Below are 19451 nucleotides of genomic sequence, written 5' to 3'. Positions count from 1 at the left end.
ACTGATGAAGAGTAACTATACGATGCTTGGATGATTCTGGAGACATTTTGAGAAATAAAAACCAAAACCATTTTGAAATGTTTTTGATGTTGGTCTATCGCAGTGAATTCTGGGCATTTCTCGCTCTGCCCTCCCTGGTCCTCCCAACTTCTCGCAGCTGCGTTAATTTGCTGTAAAACACGCGCAATGAAACCGGAAAGGGTGGGTTTGTATGTCTAAAATAAAGGTATAAAATGTGTATTTTAGGGAAACAGAAAGGTAAAATATAAAACATTACACAGTTGAATCTAATTAAGGGGGGTTTGACATAGTTCACAGAACTACGATAGGTCATCTACATCCTTTAACTTTGGGAATTTTATGCGAAACTCACAACGCACGGACCGAGGCGATTTTATTTTGAAAGCCACGCCCGGAAGTTTCTGGCTCTCTTACCGTCTAACTTGACACCGGTAGCTGCTTCACTCCCTCCATTCATTTCACTCGCACACAGTCGCATCCTAGCAGCGAGCCCTCCCCTCCTGTTTCTCTCCGCCTGGAAAGATGGCTGCTCCGGTGGTGGTGAGGAGCTCCGGCCCGGCGCTCTGCCCGAGCTTCGCGGAGGTCTGTTCGTTTCTGGAGCGATACGGAGCGACGCTGGATCTGCCCGAGATGACTTTCCCGCAGATGGAGCGGTATCTGCGGGACACTACGACAGGTGAGAGATCGGTGGTGGTTGGTGGTGGAGGTGGTGGTGGCGAAGAAGAAGTGGTGGAAAGCTGCGACACTTGAAACCGAAGGAGAAGGGGGTCCTCCACTACCACCATCACCATCATCATCGTGATGATGAGGAGTATGACAAAAAAAATATGAGTGTGTGAGCAGCGTTAGATTGAGAGTTTAGTCAGCGGGCGTCTGCTGTTTTTCTCCGTGTGTTGACTCTGACAGAGTCCGTTTTCCTTTGAAAGATGACCAGTTTTTAAGTTTTTTAGGAACATTTGGACAGAGAGAAAACGCTAACATAAAGCTAGCTCCACTCTAGATTCCACACACTTTGGACCATGTTGTATGCTTGTGGTAAAGTTAGAGCAAACGGGCACAGAAGGGGGTACAAAATTTGGCATGCTACCCCGAGGGGTTTCAGTAAGAGTCAAGTGTCAGCTCGTCGATAACGTTGTCAAGGCTGATATTGATCTGTTAACGCTGAACTTGGTGTGGGAGCCATGATGCAGCACAGCCTAGTGACCACACACAGCCAACCAGCTAGCTCCGGAGTGTTGTCAGGTGTAATTTTTCACCGGCCTGGCCTCACAGGCACCGGACTGGAATGATACCAATGTCCCCTGTGATTTAATGTTGATCACGTGCTTAATGTGCAATAATATTTTCCTCTTCAGTCGACGGCTGTCACAACCGAGCCACTGATGTTAGCTAAAAACAGTGGATGTTATTTTTTTTGCCATTGGTAGAGTGGCTGTCAAATCTGCGCAGGCGCAGTTGGGACTCTAGCTGCTGGCTAACTAGTTAGCATCGAGGACTCCGTCAACTTTTAGTCAAAAAGTACAACACGAAGCCCTACAATTAATTTACCACGTTATTGTTGTTGAGAAAAACATAAGTGAAGCTCGAAGCTGTCATTTTAGCAGCTTTCGAAAACCGTGTCATCCGTTGTTGCTTGTTAGCTAGGTTAGTTGCTAGTTTTTAATTACCGTTAGTTCTGTTTCTCAGCTTCTATACTATACTATATACTATATACTATATACTGAGCAAAGTAAGACTTAACGCTAATCCCTAGTTTTTCTACTGTTGTTGGCTGTGATTTCCTTTAACATTTTGGAGTCTGGCATGCTCAGAAGCGTTTCCATTGTTTGTGTTGACAATGTGAACATTCCGAGAACTTTTAGTTTATTTTGCCAGCAGAGAAAACTGGAATTTCCTCTAAGTTTGTGGGTTCCGTGAAGTATCATATTAGACCACACAGGAGAGTTTCTTATTGTTCCGAGGTTGTGTTTGAGTACTCACAAATATCAGTGGGATTTTTTTATGTTTGTTTTGAAGGCACAACAGTCAGTCACAACAGTATCATGGCAACAATAATCAAATAACAGATGTATCATAAATCCTAACAACAATAATTCTCTACATCCTGAATAAATCCAAAAAGGCATATTTTAATAATAAATTATACAGACAGTTAAATGTGAAGGCAAGTAAATTAAAGGGAGTACAAGAAAAGAAATGACCAGAGGTGTGTTTAGATGCAGTCTAAAATTGGCTGTTGTTTAACTACATTACAATCTCAGTAGCTTATTCAGTAGTTACCTATGTTGGGCCATGTAGTTTAGGTAGTTAATAACATTCATAATTCATAACATTTTTTACCATACAGTGTGACACAATGCCACAACTCATCAGTCATGTTTGCCATTTAATGACAATCATCTCTTATTAGATTAAAATCACCTGTGGTTTGTGTCATGATGTTTACAATAGAATACTATAAATTTCCCCGCAAAATGACATTTTTCTGATTTTCCATCAACAGTTGCTCCTTATCCTCTCCTTAAAACACAGGCTGCCTAAAAAGCCACGACTGATGAAAAAAGATTCAAGTTTAAGTTTAGTGAAAGAATAGGTCAGCATGATAGCATCAGCAAACTCTTGTTTTTGTTTGACAAGCTACATTTTTTGAGCGTGGTTATGATGCAGTTAAACTACATTTCACAGAAAGTCAGTTAATAGATTGCTAAAGTACAGTTTTAAAGTAGTTTCCTTAACACTGTTAACATTGTTTTTCTTTGAGTTATTAAGAGAGGTGAGGTATATGTCAACATCTGATAGAAGTAGGCTTTTTAGTGACATCTCATCAGTAAACAGTTAGGATTACAGTGAAAATATTTACAGTGAAATTTATTTTGGAAATCTTGAGAGATAGTCAGAGATCTATAGAGCCCTGTTGTTATATGCAAAAATAATTGGCTTTGTTTACATTCACAGAACTATTTACTCAGGAAGTTGCTGGTGCTCACATATAGTAAACATCTATTTACCCAATCCCAAGTGAACAATATAATGTGTGTCTCCTTTTTATTGTTTTTCTCAAGACATTTAAGTTGCACTGATAAAGAGGCTCATAAGCTCCAAAAGATTGTTGTGTTACAGACTCATTTGAGTCTCTATGAACACATTTTACATTCATGGCTGGAGTCATAAATGTCAGGTTCCTTTTTATTAAAAGTGGTTGGTAATTTTCCAACAGCTGCTGGAAGAAATGTGAAATAAAAACACAAGCAAGTTCAGATTGTTTAGATTTCACTAAAAATCCCCCAAAAGACCAATTTCAAACTGTGCAATCTAGCTTTGTATCACACATAATAATTAAAATGTTGACCAAACATGAATGCAAATCCTGTTACTGTGTTTTGTGATATGATTGATCTTCACATGGGAGATGAGCTTCCATGGAGGTAAGATATCATGGTAAACCCTGCAGCTGGCTTTGTGTGCTTTGTGCTTAAGGGCACTTCAGCAGGTTGACTGTTTGTTGGCACTGGACTAATAGTGATTTATGAAATGTTAAGATGAACAGTGTTGTGTTTCTAATCGTCCTGTGTGTTTTACAGTTCCTAAACCCCTTGTGGAGCTCCACGTCAAGCTACTCAGAAAACTGGGGAGGTCTGTGTCTACTGACCGCTGGGAAAAATACCTGGCTAAGGTGAGGACTGTGTGTGTGTATGTATGTGTGTGTTTGTTTGCAATGTGTTTGGCTGCAGATTCCATTTAAACTGACTGCACTTGACGTGAGTAAACATGACTTACTGAAGAGATTCAGCCATCAGTAAGTTCAGCTTTCTCTGGATGGAGGGCTCTTTTGCTGCTTCTTAAAGTGTAATTCTGATCTAAATCTGGGCCCTATTTTTTTTTTTTTGACATAGCTGGGTGTCCAAATGACTTAATGGGTGCAAAAGTTTTGGAATTGGTCCTCAATTGGCAGCTGTGAAATGGGCTGCAATGGCTGCAACATAATCCTTGGGGGCAAATGTGCCCGTCAAAATGTGTTCACTAAAATTGTTTGTTTTTGCTGCTGACAGGCTCAGATTGTTATTCTAAGTGTATAACAACATTATGGAAAGGATCCCTACAGAGATAGACCTCTATAAATGTGTTAGTAACCCTTTAAAACACTAAGGTCACACAATAAGACAAACTAACTGATTTATACAGTGGTAGACCAGCAACACCTGAGTTCTGTGAGGTAAAATGACAGTTTTTGTCCAAAAAGTCATGTTGCTTTGAAGAGAGCAACATAACCACTTCAATTCCCTGTTGGAGAGGGCTGTCTGAAAACATCTATCTCTGCAGAGATCCCTTCCATAATGTTGTCAGAGACTTATTCCACCAGGAACAGCTGCGTCACATTACTGCTGTGCCGGACACAGAAAAAGTAGAGGGAATCTGCTCAATTTTCAAAATAAAAGACCTGGTTTAAACACTCAATCATAAAGACAAGCAGAAAAGAAAGTACTTATCCATGGTAGAACCACAAAGAGCAAGGAAAGAGGACCAAATCAACAAAATCTGAGCAACATAATCAGGCGGGCAAAACACTACACTGCTGAAGTGCTGCTGGTGGGAGCTGCAGATGTGTGGAGGACGGATTAAAACTGTGACGCAGACGTGCCATGCCAAGTGGAATCCACCAGTTAGAATAAAAATCTGAGCCTGTCAGTGGCGAAAACAAGCACTTGTAGTGGACATAGGCTACTTTGACGGGCGCATTTGCCCCGAAGGATTATGTTGCAGCTCGTTTTGCAGCTGCCTGCTGAGGTGATCTGCTGGACCAATTCCAAAACTTTTTGTACTTATTGGCAGAGATGAAACGGTATGAAAATTTAATATCACGATTATAGTGACTAAAATTATCACATTTATCACTGTTATTATGGTACTGTTAAATGTGTTTTATATTGTAACAAACTTTTATATTGAAAAACTGAAAACTTCGAAGTGATATCCTGTCTTTTGTGATGTCATTGACTCAAAACCAAACAAAGTTGCATGCTGCGCCTGTGCACCTGCATCTAGGAAACCATTGCTAACGTGGGGTGATGCTGGACAGTGTTCATTTCAGTGCGTTTTTCAAAGCACTGTAATGATTAGTACTGAATGATAATTAAAATTTAAAATGGTAATACTAATTGTGTGGAAATTTACTGTAGTTAATCATGAACATTAGTAGTAGTAGTTAGTAATCGTTTCATCCCTAAACATCACATATCATATCCCAAAATATGTAAAACAAAAAACAAACCAAAAAAAGGCCCCAGGTTTAAAAATACTAGAGTTTCTCACCTGTGACCAGCACCCAAAGCTGAAATTAATTGTGCAGAAATGGCCAAGTGTTTGCTAGTGGAAATTGGATGTAGATGCAGCTGCTGTTTGTCATTTACTGCAGGACAATAACAAAGTTGTATTTGCACGGAAAACTCAGACCTTGTGGGTCTTTAATTGGAGAGATGTCTGAGAACTTCCCACTAACTGTAGAGTGGATTAAACCACATACATATCAGCGCTGGGACAGAGAACTTGTGTTAAGAGGCTTGTATGCAGTGACTGTATCTCATCATTTCCCTGTAGGTTTGCCAGGAGTTGAACAGTACCTGGGCCTGGGAGCTGGAACAGAAGGGCTACCAGGAAATGTCCATGGAGTGCAAGTCAAGCATCCTCAAAGTAGGACATAATCTGTTTTTACTTCATGTAATTAATACATCCAAAAGACTCAAACTAACCTTGTTGTTTTTCCCCTTCAACTCCGTCCTCCTCTCTCCACACATATTTTGTTTTACCCTTCAGTATCTCTGTGAGTGTCAGTTCGATGACAACCTAAAGTTCAAGATGGCGATCAACGAGGAGGACCCAGAGAAGATGCGTCTGCAGCCTATAGGTCGTGACCGACAGGGCCTGATGTACTGGCTTCAGCTGGACCAGGAGCAGAACATCCGGCTTTACACGGAGGAGCAGGACGATCTGGACGGATCCACTTGGAAGTGCATTGTCAGGTAGCACTGTTGTCTTAATCTGGTGGATAAACAGATGGCACCAGTGTTTCAGTCTGCGGAAAAGTTTTTTTACGAAATTTTATTTGGTGAGGTTCACATCGCAAAGGGCAATGTGAAAGTTTCTTCTGACAGATCGTTTGTCATATCACTTCACTACTTTCTGCTTGAAGTCTGTTCAAATCCTGCTCTCTTGTTGTTATATACCTTTTTTGAGGCACTTACCCAGACTGTCTTCTTAGGACTCGTAATGACCTGGCTGAAGCTCTGGAGCTGCTAAAGGCTCAGGTTGATCCAAACCTGAATCAGGACCGGGACCAGAACCAGACAGGAGCTGACAGCACCAGCCCCACAGAGAAAGATGCAGGTGTGTTGGGCAAATGATGAAAATTAATTTGAATTAAAGGATTTACATAATGATTGTAAAAATCATCAGTGAGAGCTAATACATGTATGTTAGTATTCATTTCAAATTTTGAACAATATTTCAAGTTTTCTCACTCTTAAAAAAACCCAACTCTTTTGAGGCCAGAGAGAAAAAATACTGAAAATAATTGAATAATTTGTTGAACAATTGACTGGACTGAGTGTGTGTCTGTGTGTGTGTTTTGATAATATAGGGGGTGAGGCCATTGGAGGCCGCAACCCTGAACCCTCCAAGACCACAGAGGACCACACTGATAATAAGAAGGTCGACCCTGTAAACGAAGAGAAACCCCAAATACAAGGTACCTGCATTAAAGAAACCTCCAGTTATCTCACTTTTAGGTTTGTTTAAGGAGAAATGCAGCCCTGAATTCAGACAAAAAACTCTGTAAATCTGTAAATCAACTAAGTAAAGTCTAAATACAATCTGGTAGGTGATAGATACGTAATAGTAGATCTGAGCATCTTTAATTCATATTAAGTGCTGAGCTGAATGACACAATTTTGCTTTATTGGAAAGTGTTCAGAAGAGCACTGACAGGGAATGAAGGGGAGAATGAGAGTGAGGATGAGATGCAATTCTTTTCAAATGTAATAGTTTACAGATTAGTAGTTACACTGTTAAAAATATAATCAGTAATGTAACTTTTTTAATTACTTCTTCAAAGGAATATAATGTATTAATAGATTGTATTAGCTTCAACCAGCTGTGCAAAATGCATCTGTTAGAGTATGTATATAGCAATTAATTTGTCATGAATGGAGATTAAACATAAATATTTAGCCTACTGGGTGGGCACCAAGCAAAATGTAGAGCTAAATTATGTCTTGAACACACATAAATAACATGGTGGGACAGGAAGTACTTTATTTTTGTTGAGTGATTGTGGTTGCATTGTTGACAACATTTTCACAGCTGCTAAACAAGCTGTTTACCGTGCAGTAATGTTAGAGTTTTCCTAATTTTCCATCACTGGTGTTTTTGTCCAACGCCATGGCCACTTGTCTTGATGTGGTCGGCTGGTTGTAGGTATGGCAGACTTGAGCAAAGCACATTGATTTGATTGGCAGCCCAGAGACGGTGCAAATTCTAACAAAAGAACCAATCAAAAGTAATGCTCAAAGTTTGAGTGCATACTGCCCAAAGAATGGAGCCTGTCTAGATGTGGAGACAGCGCTGCACTCAAATTTGTCAAAACGGCTTAATAGCTGATCTGCGTTGTCAGGAAATACGCCAAAAGAAAACATTCCTGCATGATGAAAAGATGCAAAGCAACAGAATGAATGTTACAGTATAATCTGTTCGCCAAAAATTATTTCAATGTAACCCCTTAGCAACATTTTGATTTGTAACTGTAATGTAGTTACATTACATGTTACAGATTACAATTGAATTTATTAATTTTTAAATTTAATTATGTAACGCCATTACGGTTAAGTGGTTACTCCCCAACCTTGCATCCAACAGAGATTCTTAGACTCAGACCATTGATGTTGTGCTTACATGATTAGTTAATTAACTAGAACACGAGGACATCCTACAATTTTGGTTTTGACCCTGAAAAAGAAGGACAGGAAACTACCCGCTTTTTACTATTTTAGGTACAAGAATAGAAAACTGCCTTTATTATAGTTGTTTACTACATCAAGTGGCTGCCAAACAAACACTCCACCTTGATCATCGACACCTCATTTGATTTGATTCTCATTTTTATACAAATAACTTTTATACCTGTTTCTATACTACCTGCTGTTTCTAGGAGTATAATTTTCTTATCTTTTTTGTTCTGTAGTCATAAAACAGGAGCAGACGCAGCCTGTCAAGCAGGAAAACACTGAGGCCAAGGTGAAAGAAGAGAAGAAGGACCACAAACTGCCTGTCTTTGATAACCGCGTTAGCACCATCACCACCATCATCAAATCAGAATCCAGGGATGCTGACGTCCCCAAAAACGCAGTGTCAGTCGTCATGGCACCGGGTGCGACTGTGACAAAACCGGAAATGAACAAGGAAGAGGAAGCAGAGCGGGCGGTCGTCAGGAGCAGCCAACAGGCCAAGATACCACTGAAGAAGAGGGACCTCAAGCTTTCTGAGAGCTACCATAGCAACCACCTTAACAACAGTAATAGCAGTAGTATTATTGTCTGCAACCCTTCGGTGATCCAGACCAAGGACAGTCATGGAAGAGAGGGGAGGGTGCCTAACTCATTAGTGCCCCCTGGTGGTCAGTCTGCCTCACAACAGCAGCAGCAGCTAGTGATCACTGCGTCGAGGCAAGAACTTACCAACGGGAGAGCGTCTGTCCTCCTGCCGCACAAAGACGGACAAAATGGAGTCATTGTAGGCGTTGTAGGTCATGTGGGGGTCATCCGCAGTCCATCTGAGCGTCACAGAATCCCTGGTGCTGAGCAGCAGGAACAAAATGGGCCGAGTTTAGACCTCCAGGGCTCCAGGGCTGTGGAGGAGGAGAGGGAGGTGAGCCGGCAGTCAGTGCTGGTGAGGAAGGGACCTGCTGAAGGGGAGGCAACGACGCCTCTTCCTCCTCAAACAGCCAGAAAACTACCGCTGTCAGCCTTAAAATCTGATCAGCTCCCTGTAGTTGTAGAGAGGAAAGTGGATTCTGTTAGTGTTTCCCTGCTGTCTCAGACCACAGAGGAGCCCAAAAGACAGGCAGATGACCAAGGTGAAAAAACGACAGAGGAGCAGTCAGACAAGGGGACAAAAACTGGCCACGGCAGCCAACAAAAATATGACAACCTGGAGGAGAGGGAGGGGAGGAGGAGAGAGGCGTCTGTGGCAGATGAAGGGTGCAAAGATGATCATGAAAAGAATAAAAGCACTTTAGGAAAGCCGGAGGCAGAATCAGAGTGCACCATTCCACCTCTAAAAGTAGTACAGCAGGATAAAAAGGACCAACAGGGAGATGGGGTCAATGGTGGGTTGGCAGCCACGTCTAAGGTGAAAGACACTGGGCTTGGATCAGAGGAGAAGCAGGGTCCCCTTGAGGAGGCCTCCTCTGAGCTCCAGAAAGAGGGAATCAGGCTGAAGATCAAGATTCCTCCCCACCGTAGAAATAAGTTGAGGGGAAAAGCAGGAAAGGAGGAAGCGAAAGCGAAGGAGCAGGAGGTGCAAGAGGAGGGGAGGCCGCTGAGGAGATCTGCAAGGATTTGCAGGTATGTGTGTAATAAAATTCACAAAACTAGTGGATCAGAGAATAAACTTTGTATGTGTTTTTGTCCATTGTACTCTCAGTTGCAGCTGCTTTGATTTTGACAATAAATTCAGTCCCATCTGCACCTTTTTTCTTGAAGATCATCTGCTTTGCCAACCTGCAGGCCGAGCTCGAAGGTGGCTGAGAGCCAGAAAAAGAAGCCACAAAGAAAACAGGCACTGCCCACAAGAAAGAGGCAAGAAGAGGAGGAAGAGGAAGAGGAAGAGGAGGAAGAAGAGGAGGAGGAAGAAGAGGAGCAAGACCCGTCTCCAAAGAAACACAGAAAAACAGAACCCATTGGTCCGATAAGGAAACGAAGGGTAATCAGTTTATGTGTCCTGTGAGAATGAATACACAAAGTTGAGCTATTTTTCTGCCCCATATTTTGTCCATTTGACTTTGTCTTTTTTTCTGTTTCAAGGGGAAAAGGAGGCACCGACGCCCCCGATGGTCCAACATTCGGACAAAGAGGCGCAAACTGAATGAGGCAGAAGAGGTGGAGGAAAGAGGGAGGAAACGAGGAGAAGAGGAGAGTGAAGGAGGGAGTGACTCCGAAGAATCTTGTAAATCAGAGGAAATTCCCAGTGAGGACGCTTGCAGTCACTGTGGCCTTCCGAACCACCCTGAACTGGTGAGAGAGGAGCGTGTATGGTTGTGTCATCCACAGCAGTATTTTGACACCTCCATCCACGTACATTTGGTACTGTTTTTGGACTTTTTTATGATTTGGGAGAGGCCCCATGGTTTAAATGAAGGGAAACTTTAATGCTACAGCCTACAATGATTTAATTTCCAGCTCTGAGGCAATAGTTGGAAAGTCCTTCATTCATTCTTTCTTCAACACGACAATTCTCATGTGCACAAAGCCAGCTACATAAAAAAAATTTTTTTCCCGATTTTGTCGTCAACAAGGTTGATTTTCCTGCACAGGACTCCAACTTCAAACCCCACCCAACACCTTTAGGTTGAACTGGAACGATGACTGTGGGTCTGTTCACACACGTGTGGAGTAACCACTTGTAATCTGATCTCCCTTCCTTGTACTATTTGCAAATAAACACATAGCGCTGTCATTTCAACCTAATGCGTTATTGATTTTAAAAGTAGCAGCCAACACGCTGGGAAAAACAGACACATTTTAAACAAAGAAGACAATAATTTAATGTCACAAGAAGGCCTAAATAATGAAGAATTTATCGTAGGCAGCATTTCACAAATGTTAGAAAGTTCCTCCTGACTCAACATCTCATCATTGTGAGATTTTTTCTGTTGAGGAAGTCTGGAGACTTTCTCCATCAGTGACAAAGAAGCAGTCTATGTTGGTTACTGTTTCCTGTATTTGTAAAATCTAGATCGTCTGTATGTAGTTGCTGTATGTAGTAGTATGTAGTTGATGCTGTGAAAATGTGATTTTTCAAGTTATTTCACTGTATATATATGATTGTTTGTGTGTGTCTTCAGATCCTGCTTTGCGACTCTTGTGATAGTGGATACCACACCGCCTGTCTGCGGCCGCCGCTCATGTTGATTCCAGATGGAGAGTGGTTCTGTCCACCCTGCCAACATGTAAGCAGTATGTGTGTGCCAGAGAGAAGGACTGACACATAGAGCACAGCTTATCTCTTATTAAAGGGATAGTTTGGATTTTTTGGACATTTGAGGGTATATGAGATACTTTGGTCAGTGTATTACCTGCAGTACATGGTGGTCAACACGTCCTGACTTTGGGGAAACGAAAGGTCCACCCAAAAGAAAAAAACTTTAGGTGTATACTATATTTAGAATATTTTCCCTGCTTTACCTTGCCGTCAGACAGGAAACAGAAGTTGTATCGCTCTCCAAAGCCATCAGACTCCTTTGGCAAAAACAATAATTTTACCTCGCAGAACACAGTTGCTGGCTGACTGCTGTCTCTATTTGTTAGTTTGTTTGTGTTATTGTGTGACTTTGTTTTTTAAAAGGGCTTGTTTGGATTCATGATAGTCACCCAATACAACAAATTAACCAGCAGCTCCTGTGTTCTATGAGATAAAATTACTGTTTTTACCAAAGGAAACTTGTTGCCTTGGAGAAAATGATATTTGGCTTGTATAACTTCAGTTTCTCGTTGGAAAAAGCTGCCTGACAGCAAAGTAAAGTGGGGAAACTATTCTACGTATAGCCTACAACAGATTTTTTTAGATGCTTAAGACCTAATACATACTTAGCAAAGCCTTTGAGAAATGCTCATTTAAAACCAAATTTCTCAAATGTTTCGTGTTAGCCAAACATAACAACAGAAGATAACTCTTTCTCATTAGAATAGACTAAAACTGCCAAACTTTTATATTGATTAGGAAATGTTTGATCATTGATTATAATTCTGACCAGACATTCAATGGCAGCTTTGAACACTTTTTAGTGGTATTAATATTTTCGGGGACTTTCGGCAGCCAATACTAACAAAACAGACATTTTAAACATTTTAAAAGTTAAACATTTGACGCTGACAGATTTGTCGTGTTTGGTTTTCCTCCTTTCAGAAGCTGCTGTGTGAGAAACTGGAGGAGCAGCTGCAGAATCTGGACAGTGCTCTGAAGAAAAAAGAGAGAGCAGAGAGGAGGTAAACACACGCACAATGATCAACTTCCTGAAAAAGTTCTCATATTCAAAATGCTGTGGATTTTGACCCTTCTCTCACTGTCTCTGCAGGAGGGAGCGGCTGGTGTACGTGGGAATCAGTGTGGAGAACATCATTCCTGTGAGTTAATCACAAAAAGCATGAGAGTGTGATCTCTTCAACTCCTCTTTTTTTTCACCAGTGTTAACACACAGCTTCATAACACGTTGATTTAAACATGTTTGGTGTAAATAGATTTGCACCGTTATCACTTGATTGCATTAGTTTAATTTTTATACTGATTTTAACATGTTTTGACTCCTAAAATTTTAATTTTCAACATTGTAGAGCCATACAGAACACTGGTATAATAAGTTGTGATGAAGATAAAATTGAAATGTGAAGTTTCCCATTTTGAGTGCAGACACTCACTCACATTTACAGTTATCATAGTGCAACGCCTGCCGCAAGGGAGGCAGCAGTTTACATTCAGCAAATGAAATCTGTCAGCTGTTCATGATTCTCACTTGGTGTTTCTGAGTTGGAGCAATGAAGAACACAGATGTTGGACTTGCCATCAATCAGCAGGGAATTTCCAAAACTTAAACTTAAACAGTTAAGTTTTAACTTAAACAGTTTAGACAGTCTGAAGTTGTTAATGGTCGTCTGTTTGATGTAAAAGAATTATAGTTTATAGTTTACCATGCAACGTTAAAAGTAACTGTTTTGACTTTCTTAGGAGGGAGATGAGGAGGAAGAGGAGAAGTCGACAAAGAAGAAAGATGCCAAAAAAAGCAAAAATCTGGGAAGGAGATCAACCAGAACCAGGAAACACATTAGCTACAGGTGAGTGTGGCCTGGCAGGGGTTAAAGGTACAAAACAAGGTTCCTTGTAAATAAACCACTATGATACATGCAGTGTTTCTCACTAAAAAAAACTCTATATGTGTCGTTGGAACATAACAAAAGTAATGAATGCATTTTTCCCTCACATTTCCAAGATATATATTTTTGAAATCAATTTTGAAACCTGATTGTTTACATTGATGTTTACAGCAGGTCACAGGCTTCTTTGTTTTGTGTTTTGTTTGCATATTGCTTTGTTTCTTGGTGTATTGCTGTTACCAACTGATGATAAGCACAAAAGTGTGAATGGACTTTCCTTTTTATATTTCAGTCCCATCATTGACAGTTTGACCTGCTGTAGTACCAAACACTTTAAACGCTTCAGTACACCAGCATTACTTCTATAACTTGTGTCTAATGTCACAAGCAGTGTGCAGTGACCTGCTTTAATCATGAATGTGAGGTGAAACGGTTCAAATGACCAGGTGGTGTGTCATATGTGCAAGCAAACTAGAATTTTGTCCAAACAATTAAAACAAGAAATCCCACACAGTTTATCAACATCTGTTTGTTTGTGTGTGTGTGTGTGTGTGTGTGTGTGTGTGTGTGTGTGTGTGTGTGTGTGTGTGTGTGTGTGTGTGTTGCAGGTTTGATGACTTTGATGATGCCATTGATGAAGCCATAGAGGAGGACATCGGGGACCTCTGCAGTGGTGAGTTGACGATGTGAACTGCAGCATTAGTTATGATATACATGGTTTTTATGAGTGCCGGAAATCCTTGAAAACTTTAAAAAGTTGCTGGATTTTCAATAAAGTGTTGGAAACTTTTCTTGCAAGCTGCTGTCTGAATAGCTTCCTTTCTAACCTAATTGCTTTTGCCCTTCACACAAAGTTAAATTGACTGCGCTCGAGTGTTTCTTTCCACTCTGTGAGGCTACACACAGTGTGATCTGTCTTTTTTGACATGTGCCTTCTGATAGAAAAGTGAATGGGACAAACCAGGGTTTGGCGTTTCAGTGAACATTGGCTTTAAAATGAAAAAGGATAAAGATTTAATTAAAATGATTTGTCTTTGTCGACTCATTCTGCTCATATTGTGTGCCGATCTTCTTACAGACAGGTAACACATTTTGAAAACCCCACCCTTTTGTAGAATGCTATCAGGAAACGTTTGTAGCACAGTAACATCTCATTTAATGTAATGAAGAAGTGAAATAATCATTTTGTATATAAATATGTCATTTACCATAAGATGTGTAAGGTGCTGGAAAAGCTTGAAAATGTGAGAAACTAGAAGGGAACTCAGAGCGCAGACCTCCTCCTTAAAATCTGTGGTGTAGTTTGTTGCAGACAAGTTGCATTTGGATGTGAGTGAGAGTATAATTAGTTGCATCATATGTGTGCATTTCCGTTCCAACAGCTGTACGTTAATTTGAGAAAAAAAACGCTGTTACAATTGTGGTGATGTTACTGTTTTCTATATGAAGTTTTAGCAGCTACATGTTTTTACTGATACCCATGAATGAATGATGCACCGCTAAAATATGAAGATGACTGAGAAGTCAGACTTTAACTCTAACTCATCTCTGACTTGGACTGTTCTGATGTAGGAGCAGGACAAGGCAAAGACATCACAACTGTCCTATCAGAGGAAGGGAAGGAGAGCCAGCGGCCAATCAGAGGCCAGGCTCGTACTGCCAGAAACAGGAAGAAGAGGAGGCTGAACGACCTGGAGAGTGACAGCACGGCAGCAGAGAGTGAAGATGAGTTCATGCTCAGCAACAGGTAACACACACACACACACACACACACACACACACTGTATTTCTCTCTCTGCGTCCTTGTTCTCTCTTTAAAAATAAACCTTTTCATCCATTTGGTTCATTTTTATTTCGTCCTTCAGCTCTGAAGATGAGGATTTTGGTGCGTCAGGGGCAGATGATGACGAAGACGATGATGAAGATGCAGGTAGCGATATGGGCAGCTTGGACAGTGGGACCCGCCCCAGACGGGCATTGAGAGGGGTGCCTAAACGCCAACCCAGCAGGACCCAACGCAGGGGCAGGAGGCGGCTGAGACGGCGGCGGAGACGCTCCTCCGAGGAAGAGGAGGAAGACAGTGATGAAGAAATGGGTGAGTCTGACTGAAAAACTGAATTTCTTTGTGTTACAGTTGTATCACAATGTTAATGTAGATTAGTTCAATAAAAACTGCTACAATACTAAAACATTTTAATCTGTATTTTGCATTATTGCTTGATAAATGACAAAAACTTTTTTGATCCTCTCCAGACACGGATCAGTTCAGCGACATGACTGACAGTGACGTTGACAAAAAAAGGCGGGGTCTGCGACGAGGCCAGCGCCAGCAGGTCAACTACCGTGAGACGTCTGAGTCGTCGGACAACTCCCGGGCCTCCGCCAACAGGGACAAAGTGAAACCCCGCGGCAGAGCACGCAAGGAGCATCTCTCGAGCGACTACAGCGATGGTCAGTGTATCAAAAATAAACTTTTTAACTACTCAGCTCTTCCGTCCTCTGAGGTTTGGGGCTGATGCAGTAATTTGTGCTGGTACTCTGACATGGTGGCAATTATTTTAAAGTCAGTAAATGTTGAGGAAGTAGCCTCTCACTCAAATACATCAGGTCTGCATTTGTCCTGTCCCCGAACAATAATGGATTAGAAAGCTTATTTAAGTAACACCAGTGATTGTGAATTAGAGTGTATCGACCAACAAATTGACCCAAGCAACCAAAAGGTGTCAACCCTACGTTTTACTAAGCTGCACTTCACAAAGTTTAAGATGGAGACTGGTTCTCAATTCAAGTACTATCTGTGTGAAGGATACAGCAAGAAAAAAAATCTTACAATTTTCCCCTTTCTTCTTCATTTTAGCGTCACATTCATCCAGAGACTCGGATGAGGAGGATGATTATGAAGACGAAGAGGAAGATGAGGAGAGAAGGAGAATGAGCAGGAGGAGAAGAGAGGAGGAAGACCTCCCGAGAAATAGGACGAGAGGAAGGCGGAGGAGATACGAAGACGAGGAGGAAGAGGAGGAGGATGACGACGGAGATAGAGGCAGGCGGATGAAGAGGAAACTGTTGGAGAGGGAAAAGGACAGAGACAAGCAGGGGAGATTAAAGAGGACAGACAGAGAAGAGGAAGACCTGGAGAAGATGGGCAGGGGGAAGAGGAGAGAGATGCTGTCGCAGCAGCGGCGCAAAAGACTCGCTCAGATGCTGAAGAAACGGCGGCCTTCGACGGACGACGAGGACGAGGAAGAGTCAGAGGAATCCGAGTCGTCATCCGAAGAGGATCGTCCAATCCGCAAAAGACTCAACCGCATCGACTCTGACGATGATGAGGAGGAAGACGAGGAGGAAGAGGAGGGAAGACAGAAGACGACTACCAAAAAGTCGTCACTGGCGGAGAGGAGATCCAGCAACAAAAACGACAGCGACGCTCAGGAAAAGGGGAGGGGCCGTAGCCTGTCTCCATCAAATGGACATCGGACCTCCAGAGACCTGGCGAAGCCCGGGGCTGGAAGTCCCACTGAGCCCAGAGACAGTGTAGGATCAGGCAGGCAGGGCAGGCACAATGGCCCCTTACATCCAGAAGAGGAGGAAGATGAGGAGGAGGAGGAGGACGAGGAGGAGGAGGAGGGCCAGACAGACTCATTAAACTCAGTCCAGAACAGTCCGCAGTCATGATGGCTGTGTTTGTGTGAGTAACGCTCGCTTCTTCGTTTCAGTTTTTATTCTTTTAACTGTCAGGCCTTTTTACCCACAAACCACCTGTGAAACTGGATATCTCTCTCCCTCCACCTCTTTCTCTTCCCCTTCTTCCTCTCCTGTCTTGCTCTTCCTCCTCGCTGTTGTATTGTGGTAGAGTGCTATCCACCATCACGTGCTGTACGTCACGACACAAACTCACAAGTACCGTTCAAACTCATCGTCACCTCTGGCGCCTCCGGACCAAACACAGCCTCGCACCAGGACTCGCAGCACTTCATGTTTCAGTGGACGCACTCGCACACAGCCGGAGGTTATCGTGACCATTTCTCTGAACTCTTGAGTTACGGACGTCTTTCCAGTGGGTCCATCCTGGCGGCAGGATGATCGTAGATTCATCCCATCTGGGCCTGATCGACTCGGGACGCAGGAATCTGTTTGTAGTGTACCTCATCCTAAAGCACTTCGTCATTCTCATAGCACTTAATAAACCACCACCAAGGAGGGTGTCAGCCTCAAACCAAACACTTTGGATCATACTACCTGATGGTTAGAGACACCAGACCAGACACCTCTAGTGACAGATCGTTTTGATTTTAATTGTCCAAGTTTTGTGACATCTGTCTGAGATTTCTTCAATACATGGAAGTGAACAGAATTTTGGTGTTTTCATTGTTGCTGTACTGAAAAATTAACCAGTAAAGTAAAGACATATACAAGATTACCACACCATGGTTTGGCCTCCAGTGGAAAGGGGAACATTTGTTGCATGTGATACCACTCTCGCTCCCCATAACTGTCAAAAAAGGCAAAAAACAATTTTGAAACAGTAAGTCTGCTGACTTTATTAAACGCAGTGAGTAGAAATCTTAGACAGATAACACAAAACCTGCAAAAACAAAAAATATCTGCATGGTTAGATTCTATGAGAGATAAGTCAGATCATGTGTTTAGGAATTTTAAGTAATCATGACCTAAATAACCAAAGCGGTCAGTGACAGACTTATTTTAAATGCAAACTACAGTAACAATCATGAAACATTCAGCGCCACTCTAACGATGCATTCAAGTGCTCCTGTCCAAAACGTGGTTAGCACCAGTGGTAAAATCTTGATGCCAGGGTTTACACTTCAAATTGTTATCTGATGTGGTGTTCTGTGAGGTGTTACCTGCGGTAGACGGCAGTCAGCACGCCTCCAATCTGGAGAAGCAGCAGGAGCGCCAGTGTAGGAAGTTTATGCTATATTTAGAATATTTTCATCACTTTACCTTGCTGTCAAACAGCATTTTTAATTGAAAATCGTTGTTGTTTAAGCCAAATATCAACCAACTCAGACTTCTTTACCGAACAGCAATTTTACCTCTCAGATCACAGGACTGATGAATCCAAACTACACTGAAGTCACAGAATAAACACAACAAACTAACAGTTTGAGGCAGAGATATACCAGCAAGTCATGTGTAGGTAAAATTACTGTTTTTGGCAAAAAAAGGAGGAGAGTACACTTTTATTTAGGTGTCTAAGATATGTTTTGCTGCTGACCCTGTCCACAGCAACACATTACTTAGCTTCCCATTCCCATATTGCTGCTGTTTTTACAAACTGGGGGGCGTGTTGACCGCCATCTACTGTAGGTAATACACTGACTGTGGATAAGTTCCTCATACAACCAGACTTCAAAAAACTCAGCATCCCTTTAAAAGGTCAATGTTGTTTAGGTCACTTTTTTAAAATAAGATACTTAAAACATTCTCTTGTTACAAATTCTCATTTGCAGCTTTGTCTAATTTGGTAACAACAAGAAAGCCACACTTTCACCACATCTTAAAAAACTGACCAACATGCAGTCCATGTTGAGATACTGTTGGCTGCAAATGATTCAGCGCTTGTATCCTCCCAATTTAGAACGGTCAATTTTTAGAAGTATTTTGTCTTTAAATGCAGACAGACTCAGTTTTCCAGTTCCCCAAAATGGGGTAGATCATGTACTTCAGACGTTAAGAGCTGAATGAGACACACGCTGGACTTTTTTTTTTTTTTTTTGGTACGTTCTTTCCAAAGTGTTCGGTTTCAGACTGCTCACTTATTTGTTCTGTATGTTCACAAAACCTTGGTTTGGTGGGACCATGTTTGCTGTACATACTTTGCCTGTATACGCTGTTCCTTGTAAGATAATAGATGTTCTGTTCTCTTTAGTCCTCTTGTAAAATATAGTGTTATATTTTCTATATGAAGGCGAGGAGGAGAAATGCTGCTGTGAGTGATGTGTGGATCGATAAGGTTTCAACCGCGAGTTCATCAACGGTTTGCTTGTTTTGTTTGAGATTCTGCAGCCGTTGACCTGTGTGAAATAAGACCAGCGTGGAGCCTGTTCACCAGTAAAATGTCACCGAATTGTTACAAAGAGCTGAATGTGGCTCGCTCTCAGCCCCGTGTCGTACATCTTTAAAGGTTTTTAAACATTTCGTACCCCTGAAGAAGGGGACCCCAGGAGTTTTTAAGGAACAAACAAAGCTTTATTTTTTTGATTGAGGCTCAGGTGAGGAAAATCAAACAACTGGTAACTTTGTTTTCTCTACCAGCCATCCCAGCTTCTG

At 41.8% G+C, this 19451-nt stretch overlaps 1 protein-coding gene across 1 annotated transcript; it reads left to right on the top strand.

The window, feature by feature from the left end:
• The first annotated feature begins 472 nt into the window (after positions 1-472).
• Positions 473-17577, top strand: rsf1a (remodeling and spacing factor 1a). Its single transcript, XM_084717589.1, has 18 exons — positions 473-697; positions 3603-3694; positions 5617-5709; positions 5833-6038; positions 6278-6402; positions 6656-6763; positions 8255-9635; positions 9774-9993; positions 10095-10304; positions 11135-11239; positions 12196-12275; positions 12365-12413; positions 13012-13118; positions 13766-13830; positions 14730-14904; positions 15023-15252; positions 15411-15608; positions 16015-17577. Exons 1-18 carry the CDS (start codon positions 544-546, stop codon positions 16830-16832), a joined length of 4416 nt encoding a protein of 1471 aa, XP_084573715.1. The 5' UTR covers positions 473-543; the 3' UTR covers positions 16833-17577.
• The last annotated feature ends 1874 nt before the right edge of the window (positions 17578-19451 follow it).

The sequence above is a fragment of the Lutjanus erythropterus genome, chromosome 4 (genome assembly GCF_056507025.1).
Source record: "Lutjanus erythropterus isolate fLutEry1 chromosome 4, fLutEry1.hap2, whole genome shotgun sequence".
Lineage (NCBI taxonomy): Eukaryota > Metazoa > Chordata > Actinopteri > Lutjaniformes > Lutjanidae > Lutjanus > Lutjanus erythropterus.
Note: the sequence above shows the minus strand (reverse complement) of the source record. Positions and strands in the feature narration are given on the sequence as shown.

Coding starts and splice junctions, on each gene's coding strand:
- rsf1a (XM_084717589.1), top strand. CDS start 544: ATGGCTGCTCCGGTGGTGGTGAGGAGCTCCGGCCCGGCGCTCTGCCCG. Junction 12,414..13,011: donor GTGTGGAGAACATCATTCCT/GTGAGTTAATCA, acceptor TGACTTTCTTAG/GAGGGAGATGAGGAGGAAGA. Junction 13,119..13,765: donor AGGAAACACATTAGCTACAG/GTGAGTGTGGCC, acceptor TGTGTGTTGCAG/GTTTGATGACTTTGATGATG.